The sequence below is a fragment of the Falco rusticolus genome, chromosome 4 (assembly GCF_015220075.1).
Source record: "Falco rusticolus isolate bFalRus1 chromosome 4, bFalRus1.pri, whole genome shotgun sequence".
Taxonomy (NCBI): domain Eukaryota; kingdom Metazoa; phylum Chordata; class Aves; order Falconiformes; family Falconidae; genus Falco; species Falco rusticolus.
The window spans coordinates 90280429-90292019 of NC_051190.1; the positions used below are offsets into that span (position 1 = coordinate 90280429).

At 43.4% G+C, this 11591-nt stretch overlaps 1 protein-coding gene across 2 annotated transcripts in view; it reads left to right on the top strand.

The window, feature by feature from the left end:
• GLI3 (GLI family zinc finger 3) overlaps window positions 1–11591 on the top strand; it is a 215560-nt gene that overhangs the window by 196427 nt on the left and 7542 nt on the right. For both annotated transcript variants that reach the window (XM_037386917.1, XM_037386918.1), the window contains exons 11-14: window positions 3395–3544; window positions 4138–4302; window positions 7310–7600; window positions 10779–11106. In XM_037386917.1, the coding sequence (XP_037242814.1) occupies window positions 3395–3544; window positions 4138–4302; window positions 7310–7600; window positions 10779–11106 (934 nt within the window). The remainder of the gene's footprint in view (window positions 1–3394; window positions 3545–4137; window positions 4303–7309; window positions 7601–10778; window positions 11107–11591) is intronic.

Genomic DNA, 11591 nt, shown 5'->3' on the forward strand with positions numbered 1-11591 from the left:
GAGGTTTGGTAATGAGTATTGAAGTGGCATGAAAGTGACTGCTATTCTGCAAATGACCCCTGTTTAGCAGCTTTTTGGAGCCGTGTGCAATGGGAGATAGCTAGTAGAATTCAGCTTTTAATGGGGGCTTTTTTTTTTCAGGTCAGAAATTCTTAATACAGAGCTGGTGCTTCAGAGCCTTATGTTAGCAAACCTGGCACTAGGGAGTAATATCGTTGGCTTTCATGCGCCTATTTACTGTAATAAGGATTACGAACATAAGTAAAACTTGCAGGTTTGGGCCTACCAAATTAAACGAAAAGCCTTTTCACACCCTGAAACTGCATCAAAATTCAATTTCACCAGGAAAAAAAAAATCCTTCTGATCTAGTCCCTGGAATTTGACATTTCATGGGTGTAATAAGGTTACAAACAGATTATAAATTGAAACCCTATAAATCCTTATTGTACTGTACCAAAGCTTCTGCTTTGCATAATACTCTTATTCCTGACTGTTCTTTGTTTTACAAGCTCAAAACTATTCATTCCCTCTCATAATAGAGACCAGGGAGCCAAAAACACCGTGCAAAATCCAAAGGTAATTATCTGTCTGAGTCAAAGAACCTGAATGCCAGAGTTCACAAACTTCTGAACTTTTCTAATTGCTGCTGGTTGCAGTGAGACCTCATTCGTCTTTTAAACATGTTGTAAATATTGCGCATTGTTTCTGCCAAATGATAATGATAAAAAATCCCGGTGTAGTTAGCTCCTGTTTTGTGTTTTTATAGTTCTGCCTATGTGTCCATAGCAGATGACTGATCATTTTCATATCACAACTTGATTTGAATTATAACTTGGTTGGGGTTGCAAATGCTGTGAATCTCCTTATCCGGGAGCACTGCTGGCTTCTGCTGTTGGCCTCTGACGTGTGCTGATGTAATGCCTAGCAAGCGCCTTCTTGAAAACCAGCCTTCTGATATTTGAGCACGTTTATAGGTCTGCTAAAATATTGCCCCTCTGCAAAAAGCAGTTGAGTGGCTTACCTGAGAGCTAAAGAAATTACCTAGATTAGCAGACAATGTCATGGGCTCGTTTCTTCTAGGCTTTACCTGAAGGCGAAGATCCTCAGAGGGGCTGAAAGAGAACAAGATGGCTTTGCAGGTGAGCTCTAGGAGGCCACCGCCTGAAGCATCAGAGCAATGAGAGAAAACAGCACAAAGAGGGGTTTGATTGTAGGAAAAGCAGAGGGAGTCAAAAAGGAGTGACAGGAGAAGAGAGCAGGGCAGATGGGTGTGGAGGGACCCGTTGTGCGGTGACCTGAGGGTGATCAAAAGACACCGGACAGGTGAGCCAGTGGAGTGACCGAGAGAGGCAAATGATTAAGCCACCATCCTGGGCAAAGCTTTGTCACTGCTGCAGGGAGCCTGGGCTGGGGAGGGAGTGAGGAAGGGAGCTTTACACCCATGAGAAAGGCCAGTTTTAGAGGATGCTCACGCTGATAAAGGCTAGAGGTCTGGAGAGCAAGGAGCAAGCTCATTTGCAGGGACAAAGAGAAAAAGTGTCCTGTGGAGAATTCCTCTGAAAGAGCATCCTTGGTGCCTGAGTGGCCACACAGTGGGAGGTAAAGGGAGGTGCTATTGTGAACTGATTGAACCAGCCTTGAAGTTTTTGTATCAATTATAAAGCCTGTGTCACACACTCAGTTTTCATTTCCCTCGTGCCTGTGTAGGTTTAACCAAATAACTCACTGTCTGTAATGTTTACAGAAGGATTTGGCCACGAATTACTTGAATGCATTGATTTTTGTCCTATTACTTCTTTCTCTTTTGGCAAAGAAGAGTGCACGTTAACCTTGTTGTACCCTTGCGATGCCATTTCGCAGCACAGGACATCTGTACACATTTGGTACAAGCATGTGTGTCATGGACGGACTTGAGACCTGCACTTGAAACATAAACTCCTGCAGATTACATGTTGTACGTTGTCCAGCACATCTGCTTTGTTCATGCGCTCTGCACCCCATCACAACTTTTAAGAAATGGCAATAAAGTTTCAGAAAAAGCGCAGTCATCTTTTACAGGCGGTGCACATCTGTTTGCCATGATGATGCCACATAATTATGAACATAACTGATTTTTTTTGGTTTTCTGATTGTTTTCAGGACTTCAGAAAAGATCAGGATTATCTTCTTTGTGTTCCAGTATGAACTACTGAGTTTCCGTATGGCTGGCTTTTTCTGTGAGCTACTTACAGAGTAGATACAGATTTCATCTCTGTGCTGTGATCAAATACAAACTCTGGAAGGATTTTGTCTCGTACCTTAATGGAAATAATCGCATTTGCTGAGAAATGCGGCCATCTAGTGGCACAGCCAGCGAGGTGTGGTAGAAAGTGCAGCAGTGGGGAAGTCTCTGAGGCAGGGTTTCTCCCAGAGTCAGCAAGGATGAGTCTGGTACCTCCTGCTGAAATTCCAGCCTTCATAAACTTGAAAGCCAAGGTGTAGGGTGCTTTTGTTGTTTTCTGAATCTGTGCAAAAAAATTCAAACAGTTAAACCTTGAAAAAAATCAAGTTTTTTGATGGGTCTGGCCGTTTGTGCTCAGGAGGACAATCAGCGCAAATTAAATCCATATTCCAGTGCTCTGCTGGACTGGATCTTAGTGAAGGGAACAGAGCAAGCTGCTTTTCTGGAAGAGTAAAGGGTACACAGCCCTGGCCTGCCTCTGGATACACTCAGGCAGGTGACACTGATCACAGCAAGGCACATGCATGTGTGTCAACAGGCCAGGCAAGAAGGTGTCGCCCCCAGAGAGCCGACCATGGCAATGGCAAAAGCCGGCTTGGGGGATGCCTCGCCGCTCGGCGGGTTTTGTTACTGCAGTGTGTAGGGTTTTGTTTCCCCCACCACAATGTGCACGCTAACCCAGTACATTGACTGAAAGCAAATACCAGTAGCGGGGAGCGAGTTTAAAAGCTTTGGTGGAAACTTGGTTTAGCAGACCTGGTGATTTTTCAGGCTGGGGGATGTGTTTCTCAAGGCCTGGTTTTGCAAACCTTGTTTGTGCTGAGTGGCACTTAGGTACGGCTTCCCTGATCTGCAAAGGCATTGCTCAATGTGAATCACGCAAGTGGTGCCGTGCATGAGATTATCCAGGGTCTGTTTAACAGCCTGTATCCCTGAGGCCTGATCCAAAGCCTGTTGATGTCAGTAGAAACAAATTCACGGGCCTTAATGGACTTCCAATGAATTTGAACCCCACGATCGCTTTGGAGCGCGGACGGTCTCCTCACTCTTTCAGTACTGTGGGATCCTGGTTCACACCTGAGCCGCTGGTGCTGTTCCAGTGCAAAGCCGCAGCAAGGCTGATGGCGATGTTACGTTTCCATTAAGCTGTAATCCCTCTTCTATCCAAACAGCACATAAACAATGACCATATACACGGTGAGAAGAAAGAGTTCGTGTGCCGATGGCTGGACTGTTCCCGGGAGCAGAAACCATTCAAAGCCCAGTATATGCTGGTGGTCCACATGAGGAGACATACAGGGGAAAAGCCACACAAATGCACTGTGAGTAACGGGGGCTGAGCTCCAGGCTCAGATGGGGGAGCTGGGGCTGTGCAGCGAGCAGAGCAGTGTACACGCTGCATTCTCTGTTCTCTTGTCTGTCAGATGTTTGCTGGAGAAGAGACGACCGTGTCTGCTTTTTTATCCGGCTCACCCAGATGACAAGAGCTTTAGGAGTGGTGATTCACTGGAAAATTTGGCCCACTTCCTCAAGTTTAATGTGCAAAGAAGCCCCAAAAGGCATTATTAAACAGAGCTCAGTTTGCTTGATTATTTAAAAGCATTTTCTTTTACAGACCTGGGTATTATTGCTGGCCACCAGCCTTCTAATTACTTTGCAGTAGATTTCTGTCTTAGACGAAGTACACAAGTACTGTGCTGTCCTATGAGAGATTTACATTATCCTTCATAAGCATTTTGACTTGAGCTGTGATGGGGTTTGCCTGGGTAAAATTTAAACCCAACAAGCCAAAACAGAATTACACTGGGCAAGGTTGTGAAGGCTTGGGAAGTTTCTAAACTTCTGTAGGTCAGCTTTTACCGCTTCCTGCAAGTCCAAAGATTAAAATTAATCCAGACTTACTTCTTGTCTGCAGTTTGAAGGTTGTACAAAGGCCTACTCCAGACTAGAAAACTTGAAAACACACTTGAGATCTCACACTGGAGAAAAACCATATGTGTGTGAACACGAAGGCTGCAACAAAGCTTTCTCCAATGCGTCCGACAGAGCCAAGCACCAAAACAGGACTCATTCCAATGAGGTAAGCAAGCACAGCTCGAAACAAATACTAAAATTTGGCATCAAACAGACTTACAATGTGGTCATAGGAATTTCCTCCAGAGGACGGGCAACCCTCAGCATCCTGAAAGAAATATAAGTTCTAGATGGCTTTTACCAGCACAAGCTTTCCCATGTCGTATGGACCTAGAGAGGCTGTGGGTCATTTTATTGAGTGTAGGATAGGTTTGAAGGAGAGGTCTAATGGAAACATGGCTGTTAACCAGGGACAACGCCTGGTTTCCTTGGAAAGCTGGGATGGTCTCGCCCTCCAGAGTGGGAGGGCTGGCCCCAGCAGCAGGAGTGTGTCACTTGCCAGCACTGGCAGTGGCACCTGGCAGTTGCTGAGCCTCTTGTAGCATCCTTTTGGCTGTGGCAAGGAGCTGTGGAGAAGTCTTCAGGGTCTGGAAAACGTGGGTTGCCCTGAGTAAGTTCTGAGTTACACCTTCTCCTTCTCCTCTGGGCTATTTCACTCTTTCCATCCTGAACAGACTTTGTGGAACAGGGATGCAGTGGAGGGAATTTGAGCTTTCTCAGGCAAACCAGCTGTGGCAGTCACAGCTGTCTCCCAGGCTCTCAGCGCAACATCTCTTTGTTACTGTGTGTTTCCTGTTACTGTTGCCCCTCGTTCAGGAATCACACCATCTTCATGCCTGGTCCCTGTTTCATTGCACCATGTCAGGTTACACAGGGAATCACATCATCTCAGTCTCACACCTTGGAGCCCAGTCTCTCCTCCTTGACCTGTCCCTGTACTCATTCATCTCTAGCCTAAACCTGGAAGGACTGGACATACCAACATGGTGACTGTGTGGCGTGGAAGCTAGGAGCTATATCCATTTCTGCAAGGCTTGTATCCTTCTCTAGCTGCATCAGGTCTCTCACAGGCATTTGCTGGGGCTGGCAGAATCTCAGGAGTATTCCTCTTCTTCCAATCCCCTGGACACCGCAGCATCTCTTGAGTCACAAGGGAATACCTGCTGTAGCAGGGGTTTGGACTAGATGATCTCCAGAGGTCCCTTCCAATCCTGACCATTCTGTGATTCTGTAAAGCAGAGAGCACTGCAGATGTCTGAGTTCAATGCGTCCCTGCAGTGCATGCTCTCAGCAGCCCACCTAATAATGGGGCTGAAGCCCAGCAGCAGTTTTGTGAATTGTTACCAAAGTAGAAGGAAGTTCACCAAGTCTCTCCAATAGCTCACTGAGAATTTTTTTCGTTCACTGTCTGAACCAATCTGTTTGTTGCCTAGTTGATGAGTAAAATCCTCTCAAAGATGTTTTCAGGTCAGGATTTCGTGTCTAACAGTAAGTCACCAAGACAAATTTGCTGCCACGCATCATTTCTGGTAGGTGCAACAGCAAGGGCAAATGAAAAATTTCCTTCACCATTACTTCATAACAAACCAGGCTAATACTCTTAGGCAATGCCTGCTGATGGAGTGCTGTGAATACTGTGAGAAGTGCAGACCCGATTCAGCAGTTCCTTGCAGTGCTATTTGAGTTGTAAGTAGGTAACCTATACTTAGATTTAAAAGCAACTGACACGTCTTGATGCAGATAATGCCTTACACGTGTAGAAGAGAGTGAACCGACTTGTACTTCCATAGCATCTTGAGAAAACCTGTTTCAGTGGCTCAGCATCAACTTTAAATTGCTCATGATCAACATTTTTGCTCCTAGTCAATGGGAGGTTGTTTTCCACTGATGTCAGTGGAAGCAGGCTCAGGCTTATCAATATCCATGAAGAAGCTACATTTGTCAAAGGCTCCAGAGTGCCATGTGTAAGCAGACAGAGAACCCCTTTGACGAACTTGGCACGAGGGTCTCTTTTTCTTTTTTCTTTTTTTTCTCTTTGCTTTTTCTTGAGGGCTAGTATAAATAAGAATTTAAATCAGTAGTTTCTTGGAAACAATACAGTAATAAAACGGAGTAAAAGACACTTTGTTTCCTGAGGCAATTAAAGTGTTTAGGAAGAGCTCCACTCTTCTTTCTGATCCTCTGTAAATAAATTTACCAAAGTCTTTGTTAAATTATAAGGCTATAAATTTACTTTATTCTACATTGCTTAGTGAACTGGAGAAATTTACAGACAAAGGAAGCAGGTTTATGCGGGTAGCAGTAATACTACTAGTGCATTTTCGCGGTGCAGTTGCTGTGACGTGAAAATGCTCATGGTACGTGTGCTGTGCTTTGACATCATGCTGGTGTTCTGAAGGAGCCAGGAAAAAAATGCTTCCTCTGACAATACTGTCTGAATAAATGTCCCAGTATGTTTTGGAGGGGGTTGTTTGCCTGTGAATGTCAAGAAGTAGGTACTGGCCATACTAGAAATAGGGTATGAGACTGCTGAGGGCAGTGAACAAGATAGGAAATTAGGCTAGTCTTCATAAATTGCCATAGCTCTGTTGACTCTGCTGCTGTGATAAGTGGAAGCTGTGACAGTTCATATTATGAGAAGTTCTGCCCTCTGTAAACTATGTGACATTAATGGGTTATAAAACAGGTTAATAGAATATAACAACGAGTTAATAAAACCCAAGGGAAATTAATAGGTTTGACTAGGTGTGCAGTCACAACTCGACAGGACAAGGGGTAATGGCTTTAAACTGAAAGAGGGCAGATTTAGATTAGATATAAGGAAGAAATTCTTCCCTGTGAGGGTGGCGAGGCGCTGGCACAGGCTGCCCAGAGCAGCTGTGGATGCCCCATCCCTGGCAGTGCCCAAGGCCAGGCTGGACGGGGCTGGGAGCAACCTGGTCTAGTGGAAGGTGTCCCTGCCTGTGTCAGGGGCTTGGAACTAGGTGATCTTTAAGGTCCCTTCCAACCCAAACCATCTATAATTCTATGATTCAGTCACTGTAGAGACCATAAATTAGATAACAAATTCACTGTGAAAGCATATAACTGTAACATCAGCTGTGCTCCAAGGAGCTATTCAGGAGTCCCATGCGAAATTAGATCTAATTTAAGTGATTTTCCTGTCTTGGCAGAAACCGTATGTTTGCAAGATACCGGGCTGCACAAAGCGCTACACAGATCCCAGTTCTCTCCGGAAACATGTGAAGACCGTGCATGGCCCGGAGGCGCATGTCACCAAGAAGCAACGGGGAGATATCCACCCAAGGCCTCCGCCACCGAGAGACCCAGGCAGCCACTCTCAGACCCGGTCACCAGGCCATCAGACTCAGGGTGCGATTGGTGAGCAGAAGGACCTCAGCAACACTACCTCAAAGCGTGAAGAATGCCTCCAAGTGAAAGCAGTCAAGTCGGAAAAACCAATGGTATGCAATACACCATGCTGCTCCCTTTGTCCTTTTTCGTCTTGCCACCAGTTAATAATCCCTTTATAAAATAAATGCTCAAGCCCATAAACTCTAGCTCACAAGGTTAGGTTTTGTGAGTTATTCTTTTTCATTTCCATCATAAAATATTTTTAAAGCCTAAGAAATAGCAAATAAGAAGGTTACATCTAATCTGTGCAATATGCAGCAAGTGCAGTGTTGGCAACTCTCATAATAATTGCTTCTCTTAAAGCTCCATCTTTCAGAATCACCTTATTATGAGAAAATCACAGTTTTCATTTTCAAAAAAGCATGTTTTTCCACTCTACTATTTACAGAAGAAAGATAATGTGAATCCTGCAGAATCAAAACCAGAATGCAAAAAAAAGACAAGTCCAAAAGACTGAAATGATGATATTGATGGTGATAACTTTTGGAGAACCTGGGAAAATGATCAGATTTTAGGAGCTTGAGGTTGTCACGTCATGGATCAAACTGAAGCAGGATAAATTGTTATTCTTAAATAACAGGACGAGACCTTTTGATAATATGAGATCTCTATTGTGATGTGATCTCTTACGTTAATCTGATACTTAATTTAACTTCACCAAGTTAACCTAATTTAAATTTAACTAAGTTGAGCTGAATTAAGAGTCGCTGCAGGTCTTTTCCCTCTTTACCTTAATGTATTACATTAAACCAGTATAGGCTTGAATGTCAAAAGGACTTTGTTCCATTTTTTCACACTCTATCTTAAAGAAGTTATTTCATTTGCCTGCATTTTGTGTGCCATTCATCTTCTCCAAAAGCGGTCACTCTGTCCTCTTCCACATCTGGGTCTACGAGTCATCTGGACCCAACCCTTGGGGACTAGAAATATGAGTCCTCTGAATTCTGCTCATACTGTTAATCATGCTGCGATTCAAAATGATTACTCACTGAAATACGAGTTACTGCTATATTGTGCCTAAGGCTTACGCCTAAACTGTGAAGTATTAATCCTGAATTTGGAAACTTCCAGGGGCCCAGAGTTAACTCCCGCTGAAGTCTAAAGGAGATCCTCTGCCATCTTTGGCGCTAACCACCTTACATTACAAAGGAGCAAAACCCCTTCCCCTTTTGCTTAGCTAGGGAAATCTGTAGCATTATTGGGGCCTGTTGAATGTAGATGTTTTTAGCATGAATAAGATTTGCAGGAAAGGGGTATTAATGCTGATTGCTTGCATAGTATTAAAATATTTCTCACTGAAAAATATCTTCTAAAAATAGTTCTGCATTTCCTGCTTTTCATTGCTTGTGTGAATTAAGATATGTTTTCTGTTTTCCAACTAATCCAATGTCTTTTCTGTCTAATGCTCTTAAATGTCTTGTTCTAACTTCCTAAGGACAGTGGGTAATAAGGTGAGGGCATTTTAACTTTTCCGCTGTTTTTCTCATTGCAACATTATTTAAGTCTTTATTTTAACCGTCTGCCTGTTGTCCAATCATTCCTTTATTTAGTAATGTGCAATCCATCAAACTCATTCCCAAACGTAATGTTCTGTGAGCATTTTGTGACACTTGACATAGGAAAAATCTGGCTTATATTGGTGAAATCTCTTCAGAAATGTCTCCTCTAGACAGAATACCCATTTTTTCCTGTACTGCACATCTAGAAATGTATGTTCCCCGTAGTACAGTTCTTATTTCTGTAACCTGCCTCACTGTGATCTTGACACATGGCTACAAGAACAGACTTCTGACTATTACTGCTCTTCCATATGGCATGGAGCTATTGTCCAGAGGCACAAACACTCCTCTGTGTAATAACTGTTATTTCTATTCTTGTCACCAAATCTGCCATGACCAGGGTTTGGAAATGAACTTGCTCAGTGTGGCCTCATAAATTCTAAATATCATCATTCAAGTTAGAAATAATAAAATAGTTATTGCATCTTAATGGACTCCTCAGGGGCATATGAAGCTACAGTAGTGCCATGAATCTGTGTCTTCAATCACTGATGTTAAAAGTGAGAGCTGTCACTGCTGCCTCAGAAATTCTAGCTAGTATTTGTCAGTAAAATGTGCATAAAAGTCACAGGCTGGCAGAAAAAAATATAAAAAAGCACAGCAGAAACCCCGAAAGTGAAATACTTACATGAAACTGTTCTTGGGAGCAAAATGTTACTGCATGCCCCACTGATACAACCTGCAGTGGGATATTATGTCCAGAGACTTCTGTCTGTCTCGCTGTCTGTTTTGTCTGTCAGTCTGTCAGAGTGTTTCAGTTTGTCAGAGAAATTTTACCATTCTTTTATGAGAACTTTACAAGCATAAAAAAAAAAAAAAATCAAGCCCATATTTCCCTACAGCAAGAATTCTGCTAGAGCAGCAGAGAACACTGTCTGTTTTAAGAAAGAAGCCACTATTGTGGTGGGTTCATACCCCCATAGATAAGCAGCTTGTACTGTGTACTTGAATTCTTAAATCTAAAATCTTAAATTCTAGTGAAATAAAGGGTTTGATTCAGTAGATCATCACCTTCTTGATTCAGGGCAGAGGTGGTATAAGTTAGGTATAAGAGGAGGTATAGGTTAGCCCTTAGTGCTGCTAGGGTCATAGGATGATGATAATATGATACTGGGGGTTTTGCCCTGTTGCTTTTTCCCCGTTTTATTACATGCCAACATTTCAGGACAGCTGCTGCTCGTAACAATGAGCCTTAGGCTTGGAAAATGCTTACATTCTTTAGCCACAAGTCTAATTAAAAAAAACCAAGTTCCAGTGTTGTTGGAGTCTTGGTTATTTCTTGCTGCAAGCCTAGCGGTGTCAATTAGACCTCATAACATGGCTGAATTCTGATTTGGTTTGCTGAGCCGCAGCTTCCACTGGGAGCAGCGCATACCCGAAGTAGCATATCCATACATACATGCTCACGAATGACATGAAGTGCTAGAAGCAGTTATGGGAGTAACTGAAATAAATGTCTCATGCAGTTAATCTCAGGTTTTGCAATGGCATTCACTGCAGTTAGAGTCTAGAAAGCCTCTTAATGAATGATCACTGTTATCATTTAACACTAAACTTTGCTTTACGTTGAGTTTTATGTGGCTCCCTTTAGACCCACATTTGCTGCAAGTGCTTCTGTCGACGTTGTTTGCTTAATCCTCACGTTTTATTCCTTGCTTCATTCCAACAGACATCTCAGCCAAGCCCTGGTGGTCAGTCTACATGCAGCAGCGAACAGTCCCCCATCAGCAACTATTCCAACAATGGGATCGAGCTTACTCTGACCAGTGGTGGTAGTGTAGGAGACCTCAGTGTCATCGATGAAACCCCAATCATGGACTCTACCATTTCCACAGCCACCACAGCACTTGGCTTACAGGCCAGGAGGAATATGACAGGGACCAAATGGATGGAGCAAGTGAAATTAGAAAGGTTGAAACAAGTTAACGGAATGCTTCCAAGACTGAACCCCGTTCCACCTTCCAAAGCCCCAACCTTGCCGCCTCTCATAGGAAATGGTGAGCTACATGTCACAGGAGTGGTTAACACTTTTTGTCCTTAAATTCTTTGCCTGCTAGCTCAGTCTTGCAACCCTTGCAAAAGAGTAGTACAGCTTTTGAGACTCAGCAGCTGTGGCCATGGTTTGTAAATGAATCACTGCCCATTTAGCCCCTCACGACAAGTCCTACTACCCACCCTGAAAGAAGTCTGATAGTCCTGTGTTTTACAGAACAGGGGCCAACAAAGGAGCCATGCATCACATTTTAAATATTCCCTGCAGTTAAAGGTTTGGACCCAAGATCATCATCATAATCCTGTCTTGTTTTGAGGCAAGGCAAATGAAATAAATACTTGCCAATTTCTTGTACGGAAGTCTTTCAGATGAGGCCTTAGCAAGGCACGCTTTGCATAGATGTGTTGGGCTGCCCTTTAAATAAACTGTTTCCAACACACAGAAGTAATCGTATGTACAGATCCTACTGCTAGGAAGTCAGATATCCAT